This window comes from Pholis gunnellus (genome assembly GCF_910591455.1).
Source record: "Pholis gunnellus genome assembly, chromosome: 6".
Classification (NCBI taxonomy): Eukaryota; Metazoa; Chordata; class Actinopteri; order Perciformes; family Pholidae; genus Pholis; species Pholis gunnellus.
Genome location: NC_136532.1, coordinates 12126881 through 12152622, shown reverse-complemented (window position 1 = coordinate 12152622; position 25742 = coordinate 12126881). Strand labels below are relative to the sequence as shown.

The 25742-nt window shown below is 43.8% G+C and overlaps 1 protein-coding gene across 1 annotated transcript in view; it reads left to right on the top strand.

Annotated features, from left to right (window-relative positions):
- Positions 1 to 4784: 4784 nt before the first annotated feature.
- Positions 4785 to 25742, top strand: part of fam222aa (family with sequence similarity 222 member Aa) — a gene marked incomplete at its 5' end in the record, with an annotated part of 44762 nt that continues 23804 nt past the window's right edge. Inside the window, 1 exon segment of the mRNA XM_079162091.1 lies at positions 4785 to 4876. Coding sequence (XP_079018217.1) covers positions 4785 to 4876 — 92 coding nt within the window.

Here is a 25742-nt window from a genome sequence, read left to right as displayed (position 1 = left end):
CGGTGAGCATTAGATGGTCTAATAGGCAGATTGTGTTACCTTTGGATAGAGTCAGGGTAGCTGTGTAAACACGTTTTAATGTTTTACAAACTGTTCTTGTAAATAAGTGGCCCTTGTATGGTCACATTGTGTTATTTGTGTTTTCCTCTTTTTGAAATACCGCTCCTGTTAAGCACTTTGTGACTTTTGCCTGTAAAAAGCGCTATTTGTAAATACATTTTGCTTACTTACTGTATCCCCATGTTATGCGAAGCTAAGTTTACCGTCTCCCTTCTCCGACTACATATCGAACAGTCAGACATGAAAGTGGTATGGATCTTCACATCTACCTCTCTGCAAGAAAGCGTATTAGCAAACTGTATTTCCCAAATGTCAAACAAATGCTTTAATGATTTTGTAAAAAGAGCTATATTCTGATTCCATACAACAAACTACTAATATACAGAGTGTACTACAGTACAGCATCTATCTTCATAGTGTGCGGTGGTTGCAGTGAGTATAGAATACAAGAAAGTACTAACTGGAAATGGTATAACATCAACTATAACTTTAGAAAACATTTTTTTTACATGTAGAACTTTAAAAAGAGGATGCAGTTTTTTTCACAAAACGACGAAGACCATGTGATATGATGGAAAGCACTGGGATGTTGACTTTGAGCGGGGATTGCTTTGTCACACTATTATTTTCAATGGAAAGAATCAACTTTCAAATGTGGTATGATGAAATCATAACAGCTAACTGAACTCACATGGCAGCAGATCCACTCAATAATATGTATTTATTTAGGTATTTTCCAGCTGTGAGCAGCTCCTCTAGATTTGTTTTCCCATTTAGATTGTCGGACAATAATGTGCTTCAGCACCACACTGAAAAATCAAGTAATTATATACTTTTAGAGTGTACTTCATTTTGTCACCTTTTCAGAATGACTGCAGGACACACTTGAAACCCATTTAGAATAAATATGCATCGGGGAACTGGGAAGCCGTGAGGATTTTAATCAAGTTCTATTTAAATTCATATTTTTCACAAGATTAAGATATTTAATCAGTGCAGATATCATCACAACCCTTCTTGGCTACACAGGGAGGAGGGATGTAAGTCCAGAGCATGTGTGGAAAATGGACTTTCTTTTATGTTGTACTTTTACACACATATTGATTATATGTGTATGCTTGTGTTATAGCTGTTCCCTTGGGTGTATTTTTATTAAAGTAAGCCTTAACTAAAACGAAGTGTTTTCAGTGGCCCCTCACCTGTCACAGACACCAGTGCTGAGCTGACTCTGCATTGTATTGTGTGCAGCATGTGAAGCTCTCAAACAACAGTACGATTAGCTGTGTTTTTGGCAGACCTGCCACAACCAGCTGCTGTTACTGTGTGTGTGTGTGTGTGTGTGTGTGTGTGTGTGTGTGTGTGTGTGTGTGTGTGTGCGTGTGTGTGTGTGTGTGTGCGCTCGTGCTCACATGGACACTTGCTTGATAGACAGCAGCATCAGTTAATAAGTCGTTAATATTTTAGATTTTGTAGGATGGTGATATTTCACATTATGATGCAAACACTTGAACTTGCATTTCCCACATTTACATCACTTGATAAATAAGAGAATACCATTTAGTGTGACGCTCAAAGCACCCTTTAAAGTCTGTATGAGACACACCAGAAGTGACTACCGTGGAAACTCATCCGCGTCATCCTGAGGGTGATGGTGTTGTATAAAGGCAGATAAAACCCATACAGGGTAGTTGGATGGGTTACGTTGTTTACGTACTTATTTGAAGCCCAACCAGGATGTTTTTCTCTAAACCTAACAAGTGGTTTTGTTTTCATTCACAATGTTTACCACGTGTTTACTGCGACCGTGTGCAGGGCTACCCAGTACTTTATAAAGTGCCACCACGGAGTCTGACAAAGTGTCATGTGAAGAGTTGGAATGAGAACGTGTTATTTATTTATTTTCTGTCAGGGTAATGACAGCTACTTCAGCTTCAAACTCATTTACTGGAACATAACTTCCTGCATTACATGTAGCAAATTCAAATAGTTTACGCTTTAGTGTGTCTTCTCTGACATGCAAAGACCTGACAACATTTCATCTCTGATCACCTGCAAGTTTTATACTCAAAATGTAGAAATAAATGTTTCTATTTCTTGTTTCCAGTTCAGTTTCTGCACTTCACACCATTATACTACTGCAGCAATTTGATTTCACTGTTTTAAAAACAAAATGTGGGCCTGTGAATGGCAATAACAGTCTCCACCCAAAAGCACACTCATTCCAAACATAAAGGGCGCCTTATAACCTCAACTCAGCATGTCTGCAAGCAGTTTCCTGTGTGTACGATGAGGCTCCGGGTGGTGTCTCATGAAGACATCTCTTGACATGGTCACACACAGGAAACCAGATGCTTTCGAGGGTTGAACCAAAACACTGTTCAAGGAAACAGCTTTCTGAGACATAAACAAGTGACAGTCTTTGTGTCAAGTCAAATCAGGTTCGCTTAAACTACACCTTGAATAAAAAACAAGGTCACAAAGCACTGCACAGAGAATCACTCTCAACCAAAACTGTTCAGGAACACCTTGTCTTTTGAACAAATGAGTTGAAGACTTCCTGTTCACCTTTAAAACACTGATACGGAGAACTTGACACAATTAAATTAAACAAAAAAACCTGGTGAAATATCACCATGCTGACAATAGCAAGGCTATAGTAAAAGAAAATGTTTATTGGTTTTCCTAAAATACCAAATACCAACCTTTTCTTCAGGTTGCTCCACAAGCAGGGAGCCGCAATAGCAAACACATACTTCTCCTTCAGTGTCGGTGTGGACGTGAGATTGCCAACAGCCCTCTGAGGAGACAGAGGGATGTTGTAAAGATACCAAAGTTTAGGAGCAACACTTCTCTGTCTGGGTCTGCGTGGCTGCTCTGGCCTCTGATCTTTGTCCTGGCTTCCCCTCGTCTCCTCAATATTTGGCTGTCAGTATGAAGTCTCTCGGGAGACATCTATTTGCCAATTGCTGAGACTTAAAAAATTGCAAAAGATGCTTGTCTCGTCAAGCACTTGCAACACTTGGTAAATGCTTACTCATACAGTATCATTGTAGCCAACAGCTTTTGACTTCACACTAATAAATAAGTAAATAAGGAACTGAAGTTGGCCTGACGTGGTGCAGTTAAAATAGAGTGTTCATTTAAAGTGTTTGTGTCAACAGGACAGACAACTCTTGCTTTCAACTGGTGTCTTGGTTTATATGATGGTTTGAGCTTCAGGCCGTTTGATCAGCTCTCTGCTTTCATGTTGATCTCTTCTCGCGTCTGTCAAAGACATTTAACGCAACACTATAGAGACTCAACCCTACGTAGGTATCCCCTCTTAGCAAGCCTTTCGCCTTCTTTCTGTTTGATACTTCATGCCCTTGCTCCCTCTCCAATCTACTCTTCTTCCCCTGTCACCTCTGGCTGCCCCCCCCCCCCCCCCCCCATCTCATCCTGCACCTCTGTGTCCTCTATAACCACTTGACACCTTTTCAGATTCATCCCCATCAGTTGGCAGACAGCGTGCATTTCACCCGGAGGGCACAATGCAGCGATCCCTGCGAATCAATGGTAGATAAATCAATGCTATCTCTTTTTTCCATGCCTCTGCTGCCATCGATTTTTTTTTTTTTTTTTTCCTGTTACTTTGCTGTTTGTGGAGACTTGAACTCTGCTCAATTAAACTGAGTTCACTTTCAGGAACAAATTGTAACAGCGTAAGGCTTTCAGCTCGGAGACAGACACTAATGTTAGCTCTGGATGGGGGCGTGTAAGAGCTTTATTTATGAGATGCCCCATTCAAGCAGAAGCTGCAGTGGTTTTTACTGAAGCTGAACCTGGATTTATTGGTATTGTGAACCCTCTTTCAGATGAGTCATGCCAAAGGCTTTCCTTAATAGTGAGGTCTTTCATTTTGAACCAGAGCTAATACCTGAAACAGAGACAAAGCAAATATCCTTTGATCATATTTAGTAAGAGAGATGGATGCCCAATTAGCATGTGAATAACCCTTGCTTTGGTGTTTTAGCAAAATGCTGATAGGTTTCTTGGCAGGGAAATATCTAATGTGATTTCGTATCCAATCTCCAGGCTCCAGAACCTGTCATTGGGAATGATTTCTGGGGAATGCACAGAGCCAGACATATTATTTTGAAAACTGCATTTAATATAGCCCACAGAAAATTATCCACTGTGATATTTCACGAGTCTCCCCCATAAATAATTCATTGTTTTTATGTGCCCTCATGCTGCCTTGGGGATTGGAACAGCTGAGTGTTTTCACAACGTATTTGTGTCCAATCTTCTGCGTATTGGGCGTACTCTAATCAAACCTCGGTAAACATGCCTTGAATGTTTGTTGAGTCATCTGCTTATCAGCTAATCAAATGGCTTATTTGCCTGCCTGCCTGCCTCACTGGAGCACAACACAGCTCTGGTTGAGTATTTTTCAATTAATTGTTCATCTGTTTGATTGACTATGCAGCGGTGGTGATATGATTGAACTCCACAGGCTTTAATGTATGCTCTATAGGTCCACTGCAGCAATGTGATTGCAGGGAATACATTTCAGGCATCACCGTTTTACCTCCCCAGGCACACTTTTCACAGTTTTATTTTTTGTCATGTAGATGTAAGACCACACAAAAGACCCCATATGTACATGTACCTATTTTTCTGTGAAAGAACAAGAAAGTGCAAGTCATAGAGAGAATTTCAAAGGTAGAATCCAGGACAGCGACATGGGGCTGCCAGGGATTGGTGAGCAATCAGATAGGGCAGAATTGATGACCTGGCTCAGGATGGATTTCTTGGAGCGGGCTGCCAGACCGAGGTAATACTTTCAGGCTCTTATCAGCACTGGCATAAGCTGAGTGCTGCATCACCCACTTCCCAGCGTCAGCTTATTATGAGAGTCCATGATGTGTGATTGCTTGTACTGCCTTTGTGTGTCCCGAGGTCTGTGTGCACCGGACACAGTTGGCAAGAAGAAAAAGAGGAATGCTAAGGGCCTCTGTCAAAGTAAAACCTCCACTTCCCAACTGTTGTAATGACATTTTGCAAAAAATAGGTATTTTGCAAGGTTTCTTGTGACTCATATAAGCTGAAGGTGTCAGTGAAGGAATTCTGCAAAGTTAAGTAGACAGGCACATATATGTCATGCTTTTTAAAAGATTGTCTTGCTGAAATATATTTAGGTACGTTTTTGGAAGACATCAATGTTTAGGAACAAAACATTATTGTTATTATAGTGTAAAGTGCATGTGATGCATCCTGCAGTATAGATCACTTTATGAATCATAGGACAATAAACTGCCGTTCACACAGCAGGGCCACTTCTGATATTATAAACTGATTATTACCAGGCTTATTATCAGTATGGGATAGCCTATTTATCCTATTGGAGTTTCAAAGCAATTAAGTTAAATAGCATTTTACAGTCGCCAATTCATAAACAGTGTATTAATTCAGCATGGTAATCACATTTAATTGTATTGTGGTTGCATGATAATACTTAATTTCTCCCTGCAGACCAACTACAGAGCAGAAGCCTGCAGGTTTGAGTCCAGGTCTCCACATTAAAGGATGGTGTCTTTAACCTTTAACTAGGCTGCTGATAAGGATTAAAGAGTGACTAAATATCTCAATCTGCATTCTGCCACGGCAATTTATGTCAGACGGGTTTTTTTTCTTCTTTTTCTTGTTCCGCAAATAAACAACGTGGTTTTAGACGCTTGGACGCCGAGCATCTCTATGGTAACAGTCCTCAATTACCGATGATTGGCCAACCCGTGGGAATGTTTCTATTCCCCCAGTACAGTGATTGGTCGGTGGGCGGTCTGTGCAGCCTGACAGTCTGCAGCGTTCCGGGTTATTGTCAGTCTCGGCAGCTCGGCACAAGGGCAGGACCACATCCCGGAGCTGCCCGAAGCAGCTAGCTCTTCATTCAGACGTAACCGTTTCTTCATTTGGTTATTACACCAAAGAGAGTATCTCGGAGCTTTGCTATCGAGGTCACTCCACAGCCTCAGCTGGAAATCTGAGTCTGAATCGGAAGACAAGATATCCGAGAGAAGCAGCCGACACCGCGGAGAAAGTGACGGACGGAGCAGAGCCTGATCACCGGGATTTTACATCGCATCAGTTTAGGATATTTCCGGAAGCTGCTTTGGCCCAGCCTTGGTTTTTTTTTCTCCAGGGTACCTCCAGACAATATCGCCTAGATAATATTTCTAACATTCGCATGATACTATTCACCTAAGGTCGTCTATAGTGAGCAGGCGGACCACTTTAAGCCCATGCGTAACAGCGGTGAATGTTGGAATACTGCGTAGCAGTTCAACCACCCAGTCTTTCGAGTGTCATTTTTGTTATTTGGAGATTTCTACAAGCGAGAAGAAGAAGAGAAACCAGGACCTTTTACTTTGTCCCGGAGGCTAAACGTTGAAAACCCGAAGCGCACTTGGTGCGCAATCCTTCCGAGGACGCTCCTGAAATTGCCGACCTGCGCTTTTGCCCTCGACAAAAATTGGCAACCGAGTCGAGAAAAAAAAAGGCAAAGCTTATTAACTTTGCATGCTAGAGGCTAGAGTGTGGAATCTAATTCGCAGGGTTACCGGTATATTTGCATACCATCGGAAGAAGAGGATAAACTTAATCAACATTTGACATCGACAAAGCGTCTGCTGGATGTTGGAGAACAGAATGAATCCTTTTTAATTTCGACCACAGAAGTACGAGGCAGATTGCTCAGTGAATGCTACAATCTGCATGGAGTTCTAGTCTGCACTACGGAGCAATTTATGGTAAATATATTTTATGATCATTTATTTGTCTCTACGTCTTGCAGATTCATAACGGTTTGGGTCATTCTTTGTAACCGTTAACGTAGTTACCGCCAGAGCCTCGCTGAATCCTTCTGGGTTGGCAAATAGAGGAACAGCAGAAATTAATGAATGTTTGGAAATGCTCCCTCTTCCCAGGATGCTGGCCACATAACGATGTCTCAGGTTTAAACCCTTTGTTTCCATGCGTGACCCACAATAACGGAAGTGTTGTAAAAATCGACTTGTTAGAGAGCCGCTCCCGCATGGCTTTAGGAACTGCTTTGATGTGTAATATTAGTCTTTTCAAGTATGGGTAGCAATTAAGAGAATTGTCGAGGGTATCGCACCAGCGGGCACCACAGGCAGGAATATGTGGCACCGGAGGAGTTGCTGCTCAAGAGCAAAAGGTGCGAGTTTCTCATCCGCACGCCCCCGTGCGTCACTGCGTGTGCATGGGGAGGGTGACTATAGTGACTGCTGCAATTAGTGATTGTTCACCCTGGAGTGTTGATGATACAATCTCTGTTTTATAGTGTGCCTGCATATTGTGACAGGCTTTTTTTTTTTTTTTTTTAATCCACGACAATTCATGGAGATGTGCGCTGAACACTGTAAAACTTTTCACTTTGTGCTTGGCGACATGGATGGTGCTCTGTGCTGCATTGATGTCTGGAGGCAATTCGTCATTGTCCTGTGAATTCTTCAGCAAAATGTGTCGTCCGCAGCCGGAGCCTTGAATGCAAATAGAAAAGTCTGATTATCTTGAATGTAACTGAATTTGAATGGCGGCTGATAAAGTTTCGTGTGTTTCCATTCCTGTGAACTTTGAGCCTCACGGGTTGCTGAGGTGGCTTTGCAATATTCAGCTTCATCGCTCACACTGCACATAAATGAGCCTGCACATTATGCTGACTGTGCAGTGAAAAAGCTGCACACAGTATGTTTTATCATTACACTACAAGCATCCTCAAAATTTATCTTCCTCACTGGCTACAGTCATTCTCTCTCCAGCAGCCCCGCAGACAGGCAGCTTGCTGAATGTAATATGGGCCCCTACAGCAGGGCAGGCGCCCCCACAGTCAGGGCACCTGCCATCCTGGCTGTATTGAATAAAACATCCAGTGATGTATGAGGCAAGGGCTGCACCCGAGGGGGCAGAACTGCCTCATTTACTTCCTCCACTCTGCGCCTATGACCTGCTGAGCAAATTGTGCTCATATTAGCTCTGCGGCTGCTCCTCACCTAAACAAATAGTCTTCCCAGCATAATGCTTGCCTTAACTCAACATGAAGGTTGGACAAGGCAGGGGAGAACAGAATGGCAGAAAAGCTTTAATATCTAGGTCACTGAATTACCTTTTGGAGTTTGTAGCTTTTGTTTTGCCTCTTTATTTTCTGGCTTGATGTCAGATCTTTTTTTTTCAACATTGGACCTTCAAGTGTCCTGCTGCAAGACTTTACTCACATTTGATCTTCCTCCATGTTTCCCGTTGCTCTCTACTCTCAACTGTCGAACAATGGCAAAAGTCTAGAAATAATCTTTCAAAAATATTTCTTTGCACATCAGCAATTTATTCTTCTTTACTTGCTGATGAAATTATTAAAACCTAAAGTACTAAAGTAATATCTAATCTACTCTACTAATTTATGGCGGCAGCAGCTGAGAGGCGGAGAACATATTTTAGCATCGTATTAATAAAAGTAATCCTAATTTCACCAAAAGAAGCCTGACTTTTTTTTTTTTTTTTTTCTTCTTGCTGCTCAAATTTCATATCAGTTTGAGTGATTGATAGCGTTTGGGTTCCTTACTGTATTCTTTGCTTATTAAAGCGCCTGCCTGAAGTGAATAAGTGAGCTTCACTGAATATCGTTAAAGTCACTGAAGTTTAATTTCCTGCGCTGTGTATTAATCTTTTTTAATCCCTGCATGGTTTGATTGTCTCAACACCTTCCCAGAGGCAGCAAAACTCATTTTGGCACTTAAGATGACTAAAATAGTAGATACAGATGTGTGTGTGTGTGTGTGTGTGTGTGTGTGTGTGATTGAGAGAGAGGTTGGCTGTGTGTGTGTGTGTGTTACTAAAGATCTACCCACCCCTGAAGTGTCTATATATACAGTACATGTCCATTCTTGTGTGGACTCTATGAATGAAAGGGCTTTTTTTTATTCACACAAATCAAATAACATTTTTAAATCAGATTAACTGTCCAAAAGAATACTGTAGATGTAAATAATCATGAAGAACATTTTCTTCTCCTGTCAAAGAAAGGAAAAGACAGGCGCTCTTAGTTTATCTGATATCCGAGAAACGCACGAAGCATCTTATTCTTAATATCACCGGACACTTAAAGGAACATGAACATTCTCTCTCAAAGCCATGTCACCAGCAGCTCATTAGATGCCTGATCAAAGTGTTTCATTTCAGGAAAAAAGTCTACAACAGTCCTTGTTTTAACACTTTTCATGTGCAGGCAAACAGAAGCGACGTGCCCTTTCTTGTACTTGTACAATATTACATGATTTAATATAAACTCTGTTGTCCCTGCAGCGAGATTTGTCTTGCACATCAGTACTCAGGATGTGGAGACAGAGCATGAAAAAAAAAAAGAGAGACATAAAACAAAAGCATTATGCAGAAATGATTGTGGAGAAACAAACACACCCTTCAGCCCGTCTGCGAATGAATAGAGGTGAAAACGTTGTTCGGTTTCCAGCAGAGATTTGAGTGTTGACGGGCTTTTAAAAGCAGGAATAGCAGGACTGGTTCTGTTTGTGAATGTTGTGTTTGCAGTTCCATGACATAGTTCGCTGCTACAATACATCAAACTGCACACTTTGTCTATTTTACTGCTGGGTGATTAACCCTCAGTCTCGTTAGCTTCATGTAACGCAAATGAATACACAAATCATAAGCAAATTGAGTGAAATGTGTCAGTGATCGTCGACAACTTTAGCTACACAAATATAGACTGCAGGCATTTTATTGCATACCCCCCCCCCCCCCCCCCCCCCCACCCCCCACCCCCCCAGTGTATCTGATGAGTGCTATGTGTTAGCGAGACGCCCTGTGGTTCTCGGCTCGTTACCATGTCGATGATTTCCTGTTGTTTAGGCTGTTGTAAAAGGTTCACCTGACCACAGGTCTGCTCATGTGATCCAATCGGCTGCGAGGGTAGATGTTGGCAGCTCTTCATCGTGGTTATCTGTGGCCACTTAACGCGTGACGGACAGCGGCGATCCCCTGACCTCCTCCCTCTCTCCTCCCTCTCCCCCCCCGTCAGATGGAGTGGAAGTCACGTCTCACCAGGCCCCAGGTTAATATATAGCCTTTCATTTGGAAAGGTTAGCGCGGTCAGTCCATTTTTTTTGTTTGTAAATGCTCTTGTGTGTGTGATATATAGGCAAAAGGAACTGTGCAGTTTATATGTGGTTAATGAGTACACTCGTAGAGGCAGAGGGCTGTGCAGTTTACTCCATAACCCAGCCGGTAAAGTGAGGGGAGGCATGCTCCTTCTAAAGTGTTCTTGGTGGAAGAAAGAGAATAAAGCAAATCTGACAAGCTCTCCAACAGCGAATTTGCTCTCCTTAAAAACAATGCCGCTCTTGCCTTCCTCATGGTCACATTGATTTGTTCTGGGTGACAGTGCAGGCTGCTGTGAAATCACCCCAGCGCCATTGATCTCAAGGAGAGGAGGAGGAGGAGAGGGAATGAGAGCCTGGCGACAGTAGAGCAACATGGGAAAATCCTCAGTGTGCCCTCCTCAACCTTAACCAGTAATAAAATGAAGGCCTTTGTTACTATCAGATCAGCCCCTGCTGTACTTCTTCAGCCACTGTATCGCAGTCTAGTCTGCGCTTTGATTTGTTTTGGAGGTCCGTGGGTGCTGTTTGATTTGCTATTGTTGCTCGCCATGTTTCACATTATCGTCTGAACTCTTTATTGCCACTGTTTTCCATGCCAGAAGCAAGAGTGTTTTATCTCATGCAGGCCTCTGATTAATCTCTCCCTATATGCTGGTGTACTTTAATCTTGAATGGGAGATATCTGATTCTCCTCGGCTATTGAGGAAGATCAAACTTTAATGGAACAAGGAACTGCACATCATCCTAATCTCCATCTCCCTGCATCTTGGTTGACTGCTCTCCCTCGGGCTTCGTAGCTTTCTGCAGAAGCAGGAAATACATCAGACAGATAAGGTGCTTCCTCGTCATGCTTTGGTAATTCATTCCCTGTTGACTATGGCCACCGCTTTACATCTCTGCTGTTTGATTACCTGGTTGAAGGAACAGCGGGTGAAAGCAGGGGAATTGATTGACACTTACAAATGGCTATCCTGTATGACCCAAATGTGTGAAACTTTTACACAAGCTTTAATTGGGGTTTCTTCACAGTTCAGTCATTCCACAGGAAAAAGAAACGTGCTCGCCCTCTCTCTCTCTCTCTTTATTGACATGCAAGCGATGAGGCCATGTGTGACCCACGTCATCTGTCTATAATAGCCTGGAGGAGAGATACAGTCAGCTGCATGGATGTATTAAGGTCCAATGCGTTTGATTACACCACAGTCAATCCAGAAATTAGCTATTGACCGCTATTTCCCCCATTCAGTTCCTCCCTATCGCTGAGTAATGGTACACATTATGCTGACCCGCATCCGGACTGTGACTGGCTGAATGCATATTGTTGCAAATGGATAACACTTATGGAGTGTCACACCTCCCACAGACGGTTTGTGTCTGTGACAAAAAGAGGCTATTACCCAATTCTAAGGCGGTTGCTGTAAGGTAATGAAATTTCCACTGACTGGAGAAAACAATGTTGTCTGGTCCGTATTGTAATTGCAGAAGCCGCCGCACCATTTTCCTGAGTTCAGCGTGAATGCAACACGATTTAATAAAACTCTGGAGATTTTTATCATTTATTGCCAGGCCTGGCAGCCGCCCGCATCAGGGAGTGTAAGCTGAGGCTTGCACAGATAAAACTCATTCAAATTTTAACCAAGCCGGAGACCATTTACATGGGAGCCGGCATATAACCCATAGGGAAACGTTTATGCGTTTGTATGGGGCTGATGCAGGTCAGCTATATTATTAACATAAAGCAACAATTTCCTTAATCTAAATGGAGGAGTAGCCTGGAATTTCCGTCATTTTCTCCTGTGTTATTATTTGTGTCAAGAAAGGGTTGGAAATCCGTGGGATATTAGGCCCAGAGGCCAAAGAGCTTCTGTGTGCCTGCCTCCACTCACATACAAAAACATAGGAACATTGACATGAGGACATGTATGGACACACACACACACACAGACACACACACACACACACACACAGCCCTGTTTTATTACCTCCTGCCTGCTGCTGGAATTGCTTTCCTCCCTCGAGTGAGCCAGGCAAAGCCGGCTTTATTGTGTTAACCTATTTGTGTGTCAAGAGCGATTGCAGCGTTCTTTATCTCTGTTTGTATTCGGACGGGGAGACGGCAGAGAGAGAGAGAGGAAGAGGGAGAGAGAGAGCGAGGAAGAGGAAGAGAGAGAGTGGCGGAGGAAAAGAGGGAGATGGGTGGGGGGTGCGTTTGCACAGGAGCCATGGCAAGCCACCGGAGTTAGACGGATGGCCGGTCACCTCGCTCCACTCTGGAGGATAATGACTGGTTGCTTAGCAATAACCCACCACCACCCACTTCCAGACTTACATCCAGAGTAATCACTTTTTTCCTCTAAAAGATTTCATATATAATTATAAGCCATTGCACTGCCGGTCTTTGAAATCTGCCTTAATGGGACTTTTCATTTATTTAGCAGAGTGGGTTGAGGGTGTGAGCTGGAATTGGAGCTCCTGGTTATTGTAGATGTGTGTGTGTGTGTGTGTGTGTGTGTGTGTGTTCACAGTATATATCCGCTTTGTGTTAAGCAGTTGGTGGAGTTTGACCGGGATTACGACGAGGCCAAAGCTATATTTCCTACTAGATAGCTGCTGCTGTACAACCCTTGACCTATGTAATGCTGCAGTGGCCACGTTGCATTCAAATAGATGCATCTGCACACACACTCACTTATTCCCGCTTTTTGATAGGCGAGCAGAGGCTATGAGTGCTTCTTCTTGTGAGCTCTTAGTTTTATTAACATTTTTATTGAGTTGAACAAATTGCTGACCTTTTTGTGGCATAATAAATAGCCCGGCCTGCTTAGGAAAAGGGAGTTTTGGCGGAAGTGACTGGCGTCAATCCAAGCAGTTTAACTCATGATTTGCAGTGTGTTTATTCAGCAGGTGACAGCATTTAATATTGCAGAGTGTTCCAACATTTCAATTCTTTCTCAACTGCTTTTTTCAAATCTTACTCCTAAAGCCGGACGTTAATCTAGTCTTTAACGTGCACCGTTCTCCAGCAGGTCCCCATCATTTTAGGTAGCTGTGTTTTTAAGTGGCAGGATAAAGGTGTAACATCTGAACATGACCCCAATTTAGACTGCTTTTCATCACCAGCAGCCACTGGTGTTGGCACAAAGTCCACAGTCGTTTTAATGCTTAGCCAATTATCCTCTCTGCTGTTGAAAATAGATTTTTTTTTCTTTCTCTCTTTTCTGAAGAAGTAGAAAAAAATCATTTCAAATTCCCTGTGAAGTTCATATATAACTTTATCTTGTTTATGATGATAAAAAGGTGTGGTTGCTCAAACAGACTTCGTGGATCAAGTTAAATGTTTTGACTTCCAGTTGGTGTTGGTGTTGCATTTGACTGTTCATTTTTGGAGACACAAATTACAATTCACAAAACAATCTGTTTTGTTAATGGAGCTTCTTCAAATAATGTCAGCCGCTTCTGATATTTACCCATCTGTGCTCTCTCTCCATATCCCGTTCGGTGCCATCTTTCCTTATCCAAGCTCATGCACCATTGCTAAGAGTGACAGCTTTGCACGTCCTGGGAACTTCATACAGATAAACTAAACATACAGCGCTATCCCCCCACCCCCATCCCCATGGCATGCTTCTGTGGCTGCGTCTCTAGGAACAGCTGTCCAGCTGTCACCGCAGCCAGCCAGTCAGCCGCTCTCCAAGGCAACATCTGCAGAGACTGAACGCACAAGGGCAGCCTGCCGTTCTCTGCTCGTCCCCAAAGACCATGAAAGTGTGTCAAGCCTTTTGGCTGCACACTACCACTGACCACGTCAACCGTATCACTGGGTTTTGATTGAACATTATCTGCTCCTGTGCCACTTAAATAAGCTCTGCGAGGCATCAAACTCATTTTGTTGTCACAAACTTCCAGTGATCTGTCACTGGAACGGTTCAAATTATTACAACAGTTCTTAAAGACAAAACATGCGACTGTGCAGCCCCCCAAAAAACACACCACATTATGGTATCCATTAATAGTCATCTGCCTCTGAAAGGATGTGTATGTGTGTGTGTGTGTGTGTGTGTGTAAACAAAATCCCAGCGAGCAAGGTGCAATGGCCTGGAACTGACGAGAACCCACTGGGAGAGTCTCTCCTTGATGTAGCCCCCCCTGCTCCCCCCCCTTTCCTCCTGGCAGCGGAGTGACGGTGAGGCGCGCGGAGGGGGGGGGGGGCACAGAGCCGTGTGAGTGGGGAGATGAACAGAGCAGCGGTCCCCTCTGTCAGCCACAAACTAGGATCAGGGAGATCACACGGGACTCTCCTGGGATGAGCAAAGGGAAGACGGGAGAAAGCAGCTGTTCTGTGTTTTTCTCTTACTTCTTTACCAGCTCACTTGTGGGTTTTTTTCTTTTTTTTTACCCCCTCTCTCGTCTTCTCCGAGGCTGTCATTAGCTTCTGTCTTGCTTGGGTTTTTTTTGGGCAAGTTTGTCTTTAAAGGAGAAAAGGCTTTGCGTGTTGCATAGTCATGGATGAGATGAAAATGTGCTCTTTGAATGTGTCATTATCAATCCTGTGCCTCGTCTTGTTGTCTTTAGGAACTTTTAAAGCACTTGATTTCTTCATCAGTCCTCTCAGGCATACTGTGCCTCTCCCCACAGACAGCTGTAGACTCATACAGGCTCTGGGCGAAGTTTGATGGATCCTGTTTACTGGAGCTGAGAGAATGCCTGGGTATCTCAAATTAAGTGTCACTTAAAGCTTGTCTTTTAGTCAGCTTTCCATTTTGTTCCCCCATCTCTAGTGACAGCACCGTGCTGCCAATTGTAACAGGGATTGAGAGGAAGACATTTGGTGATTACACATTCTGTCATGATTGAGGGCTGAAGCCAGCAACTTGAGGCAAAACCAAATTCCATATGGCTTCAGTGAAATCTCTCCACCCATAGTCAGTTACACTCAAACAGCCCCTGTCTCGATGACAGGGAAATCGGCTGCTCATGACTTATCGTTTTATCATTCAAATTTACCCCATTGATGCTTGCTGCTGTGATTGACAGCTGGGCTTGAAAGCCACAGCCGTCTCAATTGAGCTGCCGCAGCCAGTTGGTAACTGTGACAATGGTCTCTCCTCTTTGCATTGTTTTCACACTTTTTCTGCTGTCACAGAAACCTCACTGATTTCTTCTTTGCCAAGACAGCATCCTATTAATCTTTTAAATAAGGGAGGCTGTCCGGCAGTATTGTTTGCAGAAAACCGAGAGGACCTTGTGAGACCACACTGGAAAAGAAAAAGGGGGGCAACTGGGGCTGAATCTGCATCATTGTGGCAGGAAAGGCGAGCCTCCTTAAAACCAACGATATTAGAAATCTAGTAGCTGCCGTGGAGATAGATGGTGCTGAGGTCTGAATATACACAGCGCTCTCTGGCTCTCTTGTCTTCCGCCGCTCTCAGCTTTGCGCTCCAGGTGCATTCTGTGCTTTCATCTGCATCGCGGCACTCTGAATAAAAGCCCCCGTGTTTACGGCCATTTCCTTTTTTTATGCACTTATTGATCCCTTTTAGTGTGGTTGGAACAGGCTTTATTTTTTTAAATTCAAACACCATAACAGCGGCATATTCTGAAATGGCAAAACATTGATGCATTGTGATCTGACTTAGGGAAGGAAGAATTACAGCTCGACCCTTTATGTCCCTCAGTAGTGAGCTGATATGTTTTTTGAAGGAAACAGAAACAATAATTAAATAACGGTGTCCTTGCACAACCCAGAAAAAACTATCTGGCCTCTGTCTTGAAAAGGCTTTCTGCACTCTGAGTTCACGAACTAGGCTTTTGTGTTTAATTAGGTGTGATTTGTGAACATTTCCCAATTGGTAGGAAGTCTTTTTTTGAGTCTCTGTACTTTCTTGTCAAGTGGTTGTTAATGGAGGATCGCTGCAATCCTCCTGACACCTTCTGCTTTGTAATGAAAACCTTCCTGTGCAAAATAGCCCCATAAACCAAACCTTTCAAGGATGAGGAACATTTGGCGGCTCAGTAGTTGGGATGTTTACGACGTATAGAGAATCTGAAGTTATGGGATCATCGTAGAGGCCTACCTTCCATGTGTCTTTGTCTCGTCTCTGGCCATAGAAACCCAGTGAGGCAGAGCAACCTAGATGACTAATTGACTCCCAGGTCAGAGCCACATGATAGCAAGACTGCTGTTCAATGGAAATGGATATACTTTCCCCAGCAGAGAGCTGTGACTGCTTTGTGATCGTCTGTGTGATCACGCACCCGTGCATGCATGCAGGCATGAGCATTTGAGCATGTAGCTATTCATAGCAGTTCACCCTCTGTCTCACAGTTGTTTCTACACTTTGAAAACCCAGAAAATTGGTCCATTAATAACGACTTCAGAACAATACAAAGCCATCGTTTTCATCGGCTTTATTCTGGCACTTCCCTGTAATCTCACGTGATGCTGCTGGAAGAATATTATGATGAACAATAAGGAATCAGTCAAGCATTTGTATTTTAATTATACACTTTAATAACTAATTGTGGCCTGGTTGCAGACACCAGTTCTTTTTACGAAAAAATGTCCTGAGGGCACTGCAACTGTTTTGCAGTATAGTAAGGGTATTCTCTACTGCCTGCATATATCGCCTCACTGCAGTGCTTTTTATCAACAATAAAGTTCTCTGTTTTTGTGCACAAAGACAAGCAAGTGTCTGTAACTGTTGGTCCTTGAAATGTGCGTTAAACTGCGAGTCTGTGTTTCCTCTGAACATGCAAATGTGGGCACGCAGGGATGGTTTTTTTTGTTCTTGTTTGCAGGTTGAACACAAACACTGCTGTCCCAGATTCACACACAAGCCCCCACTACCTAAGTCTGATCCCCGCCGCCAGCCACGAGCCTCCTCCCCTCCGCCCGTTATCCAGAAACCATTCTCTCAGTTCCTCCAGTTTCAAAGCGCTCGCATAGCTCGACTGTGTCGAAGCATGCCCCTCCTCCCTGACCCCTCCTTCTGGAGACAGCACTCTTGACCTGCTGCCCCATTGTCTCCAGCATGGATGGATGGGGAGCCGCCTCTGCCGGCGCGATCCTTCACTCAATAGCTGCTCCATCTGTTGACTGCGTGACTCTGGGTTACAAGCGGGGATTTTGCTCCGTCTGTGCAGGGTGTGAAAGGAGCTATCTCAGGGGGCTTCCTGAATAGGGGTTTAAAACTGCAGTAGCAGGGTGTTGTGATGCCCCTCACACCCCACCCCTCCACCCGTCATCAGCCCAACACAGCCGGCTGGGTGTGTGCAGGATGAGAGGCCTTCATTGTGCCTGTTCACAGGCCCCTAGGCAACAGGGTCACCTTGTCTCCAAACAAATGCTGCCCTCAGTGGGATTGTTGGCACTGCATGTGTGTGTGTGTGTGTGTGTGTGGGTGTGTGTAAGGGGGGGAAGTGAGTATTTGAGTATAAGAATGCATCATCAGGAAGAGGGCAGAGGCCTTGGCTGCGAGGACATTTATCTAACATCTCTGCCTTTCACATCAAGGCCTATTCAGTGCAACCCGTCTGCGTCAGGCTTTCAAAGGGCATCACAGATAGAGAAACACTCTGAGCTGCTTCACAGGTCAAACTGCTCTCACTGAGCATTTAGACCAACATGCCTGCTGATCTCATTTTTATTTGTCTTGTATATTCAGCTTAGGAAGAATAAAAACAACCTTTTTGTCTCTCCTGAGTTTGAGCTCCCGTCACATGAAATAGTGAAAGACTGCTGATTAGACTTTAGAGGCTGGTCTGTTTTTTGGTTTGTCCGTTTTAATTGAGTATTGGGAACAAAAAACAAATCTGTGGCTGTTTTGACTGCTGGTTCACCTTCAGTAATTAATGTTATAAAGTCTGACAGACATTAGTGCTGAGGTCCTGTGTTTGTCTGCGTGGGAGTTGTTATTTGGCATTATAGGGAAAATAAGCAGGACTCTGCCCCCTCTGGGATGCTATTCTTTCTGATGAATAAAATAAATACCTGTCTTTAGGATGATTTTGCCTTTGGAAAGATTATTTTATTACAATACAGATCCAAATAGTTGAACATATTTATTTCCAATCTAGACTTTTATAAACTTTTTTCTCTCCTTCATGCCTTTACTTGCTTTTGACAGTGCAAAGAACTCAGCTGCAGTTTAATTCAATTATCTTTCTTTTGTCCTAGAAGCACCCTCGCCTGCCTTGTCTCCTGTTCCTTTCCTTTATCCCAGAGCCACATTCAGCCACAGCTCCACCAATAGGGTCCGAACCCCTCAGCCGTCACACGATGTCCCCAACACACCATTACCTCAGTGAAGATGATTAAAGTAGCAGGATCTACTCTCCTCATGTCTCTTGCACGTGTTTCACCTCCACCTTTTCTCCCAGGCTGAGGGAGGACAAAGTAAGCAACAGTATCAGGCAGAGAAGCAGGCGGTTGGTTCAGGCGTGGAGCCCCCTCGCCAGACGAGACAGAGTTACGAGGGGGGGGGGGTACTGAGTGGAATGAGTGGAGGTAGAAAACTGCAGTGACAGCAGAATGAATAAATTGAAAAATTCTCTCATTGTAAATTGTCTATCACTCGTGACAAACGATCTGATAGGCGAGCGGCCCGGGTTTCCGACGCATCCGTCCCAATAGAGCTGTGAATAACTGGTCTATCTCCACACTGCTTAGCACTGGCCCCGCACTTAATAATTCATATAGTGTGAAATATTTTCCCCGGTACAGATATGCCAAAGAGCTGCCGCCAGCAGGCGGGGGCGGTGAGGGGGGTGTCCCTGCGGTGCTAATTTGGGGGATGGTGACGTGCATAGATTTCTAAGGGGGCTTTAGTTTAGAAGAGATGCCTCCCGACACATTTGCTCTCCTGTTTGCTCTGTCTGTTGCAAAGAGCTGAGCTGGAGATGCAGAGAGTGAGAGAGTGCAGATGACATTTAACTCGCGGCTGCTCTGCCTCGAACCAGGAACAGAGGAGGGACATACATTTCCATTTAAGCTGACTGAACACAGTTATCGGTGACTGTGGGGACAAAGGGGGAGGCTGTAAACCTGTTAAGTAGTTTTTGCTGTTTGCCCCGGCGAGTGTTGTGGTCACAGTTGACATAGTGGCAGCAGGTGTCTATGGACACCTGGTTTATGACTCCTGTTTCCATCAGGTGACTCCTCCTGCCTCAGGCTCCTGCCGGAGCTCAGCAGCCAAAGGCAGCGCTCATGGTCCCTGACCTTATTGTCCCCGTCATTCAAAGCGCTGAGCTCACACCGCTTAATTCTCCCCGGCAATGAACCCAAAGCAGCCATGGCCATGCTCACATGTGCGTGCACGGGGGTGGGCAGATATGTACTTGTCTACGATAGTGTAGCGGTGCTGTGTGGTTTTGTCTGGCTCGCTCTGCAGCACAGTCCTGTACAAACTGGGTTTTTATGGTTCGCATTCAGGCCCTGATACCAATTATGCAAACTATTAAAAATGTAAGGAGGACAGTCTTTTATAATTTAATCCTAAAGTAATAGATTCTATTAAAAATGCATGAGAGGAGCTTTATAGATGGAGCTAGAATTAGTGTCTATCAAAGACTCTAGTCAAGGATGCAGGGGGAATGGGCGGCAAGAGTGGTGGTATTGCCTCATTATTCAATATGATTACCATAGAGCAGGAGTCCCTCAGAGCTGAAACAGAGCTTGCTGGCCACTGTGGTCACAAACGGGAGGAGCATGGTCGGGCTCCTCAGAGGAAGCTCTCCCTTTTTCTGTTGAAATGAAACTGGTTTTAGATTTCCTGTTTTAACTTTCACAAATGGGATTCGCAGTGACGCGTGATTTGTTGTGCTTTAAAGCATTCTGTTGTTGGACTACTCTTTGTCTTCTTGGGTTTCTCCTCCCTGGTGTTCCACTCGAGGTTGTTTAGTCTTGTCCTTGCTGAAAGCATGTAGAAAGTGTTCAAGCATGAAAACAGGAAGCCTGCCGTGTTGTAACTTAATGGCTCATGCAGCAAGCAGACCTTTTTACTGGCCTTGGTGTTCCTTGGTTTACCCCACAGAGCTTCCTGGACAGGTGAGAAGCAGAGTGAAGACTTTCCACCATGCTGTTTTTCCACAAAGCAACCATTTGCAGTGTTTCACTTTTAAAACTTTTCAGGCATTTCGTACTCCACTTTATCCCACTCTAGCAGAGGAAGTGAGCTAAACAGTTTTTCTGCATCACGGATTTAAAGAGTACAGATAGCAGTTGAATTTCACTCTGTTATTGTGATTTGCTTCAATAATTACAGGTAGAGAACTGCAGTGATTCAGATACCAAAAGAGCCCCTGAAAAGGCGCTCTGCTTATTAATGTGCTGCGAGAAGTGGATTGAAAAAGCCAATGAAAACTGGAACCCTCATGAAGCTTATATGGATTTTAAGTTCTGCCTCTGAGGTAAATTCCTCGCCTTTTTGATGTAATGGTTGCCTGTTTATGGAATAAATCCAACGGGCTTAATCGATCATCTCCGTGGAAAGGTCAAGAGGAGAAGCTCTGGTGTTTGAAGTGCTTATCCCATGGAAAAGTGCCAGAAATGTGACACCTTCTTATGAGTGGGCGGCGGCAGGCAGATTAGTGACGGACAGGGTGGCCCAGGGGGATGATTTAGGGAGATTCAGCTCTAAATACTCTGTGTACATCACAGAGAGAAATTATAAACTGCCTTCCCCCAAATCCCCATTTTCAACAGAAAAGCATATTAGTAGATTAAAAGGAAAATTTCCAAAAAGAGTAGAGAAAAAAGAAAAACGGGGGTCACAGCTGTTGGTTAAAGGTCAACAAAAGTTTCTCCTCCTGTCCACACTTTCTGTCTAATGTTGCTTGAAGTTACCAGTCGGTTTCATCCCTCTGCAGTCTAATCTAATCTGGAGTGGGTGGCTTTGGGCAGCATCTGTGCTCCGAGTTGAAATAGGGCTTTCTCTCCGCCTAATCCTCTATCCAGGGATCACTCAGTAGGGTGAAGACAATTACCAGCCTGCTCTCTCATGCTAATGGAATCTCTAACTAGATCTTACAGAAAGAGGAGAAAATAGACGGAGGAAGAAGAAAAGCCGGGACAATGGCGCAGAAAGATGACCCAACTAAAATGGGTTTTTAGATTACCATTTAATTATTGATAGAGACCCAGTTGTAAGGCCTAAGGTCAGGATTTGGAGAGCATTTTCTGAGAGAGGAGATAGATTATCAAGTTATTTCTGTGTGTGTTGAGGGGTGTCGGGCCAGGAAGTTGCTGAGACAGGACTGATGTCACCGACATATCAGCAGCTGTGTGCCAGATAGTCTGCCTTTCACCTTTTTATCACCTGCCTCCAGCAAGGTGTCTGGAGTGGTTTTAAATTGCATTAATATGCAGGAATTTATAGATTGCCTCCCTTGGCATTTCTGCAGGGAGGGGAGGAGAGTATTACAGTCTCCATCTGCACTAATTACTGGGTCTTGGCAGTGTTACCTGTCTCTTGTGAAGGACAAACCAAGGCACGAGCAGTAACACACAGAGCAGAAGGAGCTCATCTGCTGGGGAGTCTTCAGAAAGAGGGATGTCTCCGGGGCGTTTTTTACTCTGGTATGTTTGATGTGTCGGGAGCCTTGAGTACCATAAAAAAATCTCTGCGAGCAACATCAATAAACTAAATGACTTCGTCCAACTTCCTTCATCTAGCTGAGAGAGAAAAGCTAACAGGCTCTGCACCTGATTTCAGTGACAGTTGCACGTTCGCTCAAACTGTTGTAGTTAAATGTATCAGTATATATCTTCTGTTAATCCCGGTGGAAACTTGAATTTACTGTCTCCAGCGTGTCAGAAGATTTAAAGTCTCGGCAGCTCTAGTGTAAATCTGAGCAGGTGGAGACCAGCCGTGTTCTCCCTGATGTGTAGTTCTGAGACCTGAAACGTGAGAGCAAGACTTTGGTCTAAAATGAATCACAGGAGCGACGGAATGTATCCAAAATACTTGAGAAGGAAAAGATAATCAGTCTCCTCCATATGCTGTTATCTCCGCGATGACCTCGCTTCTCAATTCTCTCGCCGTGGCTGGTCAAACCCGCTGATAACGGGAACCCTTATCAGTTTGCTTTTGTCATGGAAAGCATCTACCAATTTAAATCATTACAACCTGCCCATTTTTTCACTTTTCCCAATCATTGAGCAGTGACACGAAGACCTTGCCTGTGAAAACACGAGATCGATGCTTTAACTCTTTGCACTTCAGCTAGCTCACTGGCTGCCAGGTTTGTGCTTCAAATTCTGCGCGCTGCGATTCCTCAGCTCGCTGTGGGTTTCTCAGGTTTCTGTGTTTGTCTGTCGGCCTGTCAGAAAGACTTCTTGGATTGCTGCTGCACGACAACATCTTGCTGGTGTTTGTGCCATCTGTGCCTTTAGCCAGCAGGTGATTACCAACCGCAGACTCACCTCCCACTCTGTCCAATTGGATTCCCTCTGCTGGCATGGTCAGGGCCGGCTTTGAGAGGGAGCAGGATGACAACAGCTGGATAGCACACATTATGGAGTAAAGGGAAAGGCTTGCTGAGTCTCGGTTGACAGAAACTGCAATGTGGAGAGAATATGGGGAGAAAAATGCCTGCTTCCCTTTCCAGCTTAGCTGTGAGCGCTTGTGTCATCCTCTCTTTTATAGTCCGTAATATCCAGCAGAGCAAAAATGGCTTTGTCACACTTCAAATATATCAAATGAGATCAGTGTCAACATTTCAACGGTGCACTATTTGATTGCCTTGTGGGCTTCACGACGCACTAATGTTATGCATGACTGACTATTGGATCTATGACACCCTCCAGAGAAAGACGGCGGAGTCCGCCTTTGGACCACGGGAATTGGGGTCACCTTAGGCTCTGCGGAGAGCGGTGTTTGGAGTCAGGCTTCGGCAAGTGAGAGCAGAAATCACATTGTTTGAATTTAATTATATTCCATTGATTTATTGAACACCCGTTAATAAGCATACATTTTGAGGCAGGGCCATTTTGCGTGAAGGTTTTCTCTCTCTCTGCCTCCATCTTTTCCCTCGCCTGCTCACTCCATTTCATCATAAATTGACATAAGCCTTTCTTTTGAAGTTCAGGAGCCAAGCTGAGGAATGACAGCACAACAAACAATGAACACAAAACAAAAAGACAATGAACACTGTTTGAATATTCAAGTGAGCCACCATAGGATGGGTAGAGGGAAAAAAGAGCCCTTGTTTTATTGTTGTTGCGTTAAGCCGTGAATGGACCTGTCTGAGACAATAAAGGATTGTGTCACATTGGGATAAGAAATTTTGCAATATCAACAATGCTTTACAAATGGTATGTAATAAGGTTTTCTGGGGAAATATAAATCCTCACATGAAAACCAAGAAAGCACAGCTCATTTTTCACATTCGGCTGAAGTTAGTGTGGAGGGTTTGTGATTTATGTTCGAAAGTCCTGCCTGGTGAGGTTGCATCTGCAGCAAAAGTTTTTTTTTTAGAGTGATATTAGATTAGTTTTTAATGCAGCCAAACTTGTCTTTAATCCATTTAAATTAAAACTGTCCTTTTGAGGAGGTCTTTTGTCAACAGCAGCCCTTTGATGTATCCTCCGGTGTATCTGCAATCAACAGTTCCGTAAACTCCACAGCTACCCTCCACATCTATTCAACATGTCACAACATAAGCAGGGTTTCTGTGTGAAAGTGGTATTAGATGACAACTGATGCTGCTGCCTCGCAAAACAACGCAACAAAGGCTGAGGCAATAAGAGGAGAAGAGGATGTGTTTCCCCTGTGGTTTGTCTGACAATCTTAAGCCACGCTCTCATTGCTCAAAGTCCCTCGCCGGCATCGGCAGGAGCACAGAGGCTCAGTCATGTTGTAAGAGCACCTTGCTTGTACTGTGCTGCAAACCAACACATTTTACAGAGGGGATTCTCCTAGCATGGGACCGCAGGCATGTGTTGAGCACAATTCAGAGTGGCACTCAGGATACACAGCTTTTTAAAACAGAAATACAAGGCTATGTCAATTATGACTTGTGAATTTTGTTTGTTGTCGTGGACTTTTACATCTCATTGCTCAATTATAATTTAAATAAAAACAAGAAAATGTGTGCCACTATTTAAAACTGTGCACTTAGACTCTTGTCACACTGCTATTTTTTGTATTTTAGTGTTGAGCTTCAAGCTTTATGAGTTTAAAGCTGGTTTCTATTAAATAGTTTTCCTTGCTCATTGTAGCTTCTTTTACTGTGAATATATCTCAGTTCTCACAGCCTCTATTGGAATCTTCTATACCAGTTTAATGCAGCCTGGTTCTTCCTTACATCCTTTTATGTGTCCCTCCTCTGTCAAGTCTGTAGTATGACACACAAACGTTTCTGAAAGATCATTATCTTATTGAATTAGCTCGCAGGTCAAGTAACATAACCCGCGTATGCTCAGGGTACTTGTATGTAGATTCCACATGTCAAGGTCAAGCTGATCCGGGCTTAGCTCACGGTATGCCTCTGTGCACTGCTCACCTATAGTGGAGGTTTAAGAAGAGGAGTATGCAAAGACTTTCATTACAAATTCTGTGGGGTACTAAAAGCTACACATGTAATACTTCAGAAAATTGCCGTCTCTGGTTGTTTTTCCTATGATTGCAGTGCTTTGCTCATTAGCTTGGTTAGCCATTGTAGTAGATAGTTAAGCCTGATACAAAGTTTCAATATGTGGAGACATTTTTTTTTTTAATTTCAAAATCACACAAAGAAGCAGAGTATGTTACGAGTCTGTGGGGGCAGAAGTGGACGGTACCGTGTGAGCTGGACCACAGTGGGGATACTCACGAGCCTCTAATCCACCATTTACACCTGGAGGCTAGTACTGAATCTAACGAGACGATTTGATTGGACATGCCACACTAAGGCTTACATTTTTACCTTGAATGCTGCTCAGGTAGGAGCTGGAAATATAAAGTTTAATACACAATAATATTCTCATTGTTTCATAAGAACTTCAAAAGCCCTCATCCCAGTATTTGTAACACACATGAATCTGAATTTAAATTTCATTCATCTTAATTTGCTGGATTTCAGCTATTTTCTACATACTTGCTGCCTTCTGAGGCTGTTATTTACCATTAATGAAACTTCGCCCAGCACAAAGATGCAGCAGTTGGCTGTGAAGTCAATTAGTCCTCATTGCTATTACAGGGTTGACATTAGTCTAGGCAGGCGTGTTTTGATTAGAGATGACAGACGACTCGCTGCTATTGGACTGCCAGACATTCCTCACCCTTCATCCCATGGGTGAAGCTATTGAAGCTGACTGGAATATAGAAAGCTAACAGCCGAGTGTATTTGCCGAAATGCCCTTCATCTGCAGAGAAACGTCTTATAAATACGACTGCACAGCATACAAGGTTGTATAAGCCCCAATAACAGTGATATGCTGCATCGTATATATAAGAATCCGCTGCCAATATGTTATTCCAACGCTGTATATCATGGCAGTAATGCCTAAACTGTAGGCTTTTACACACAATG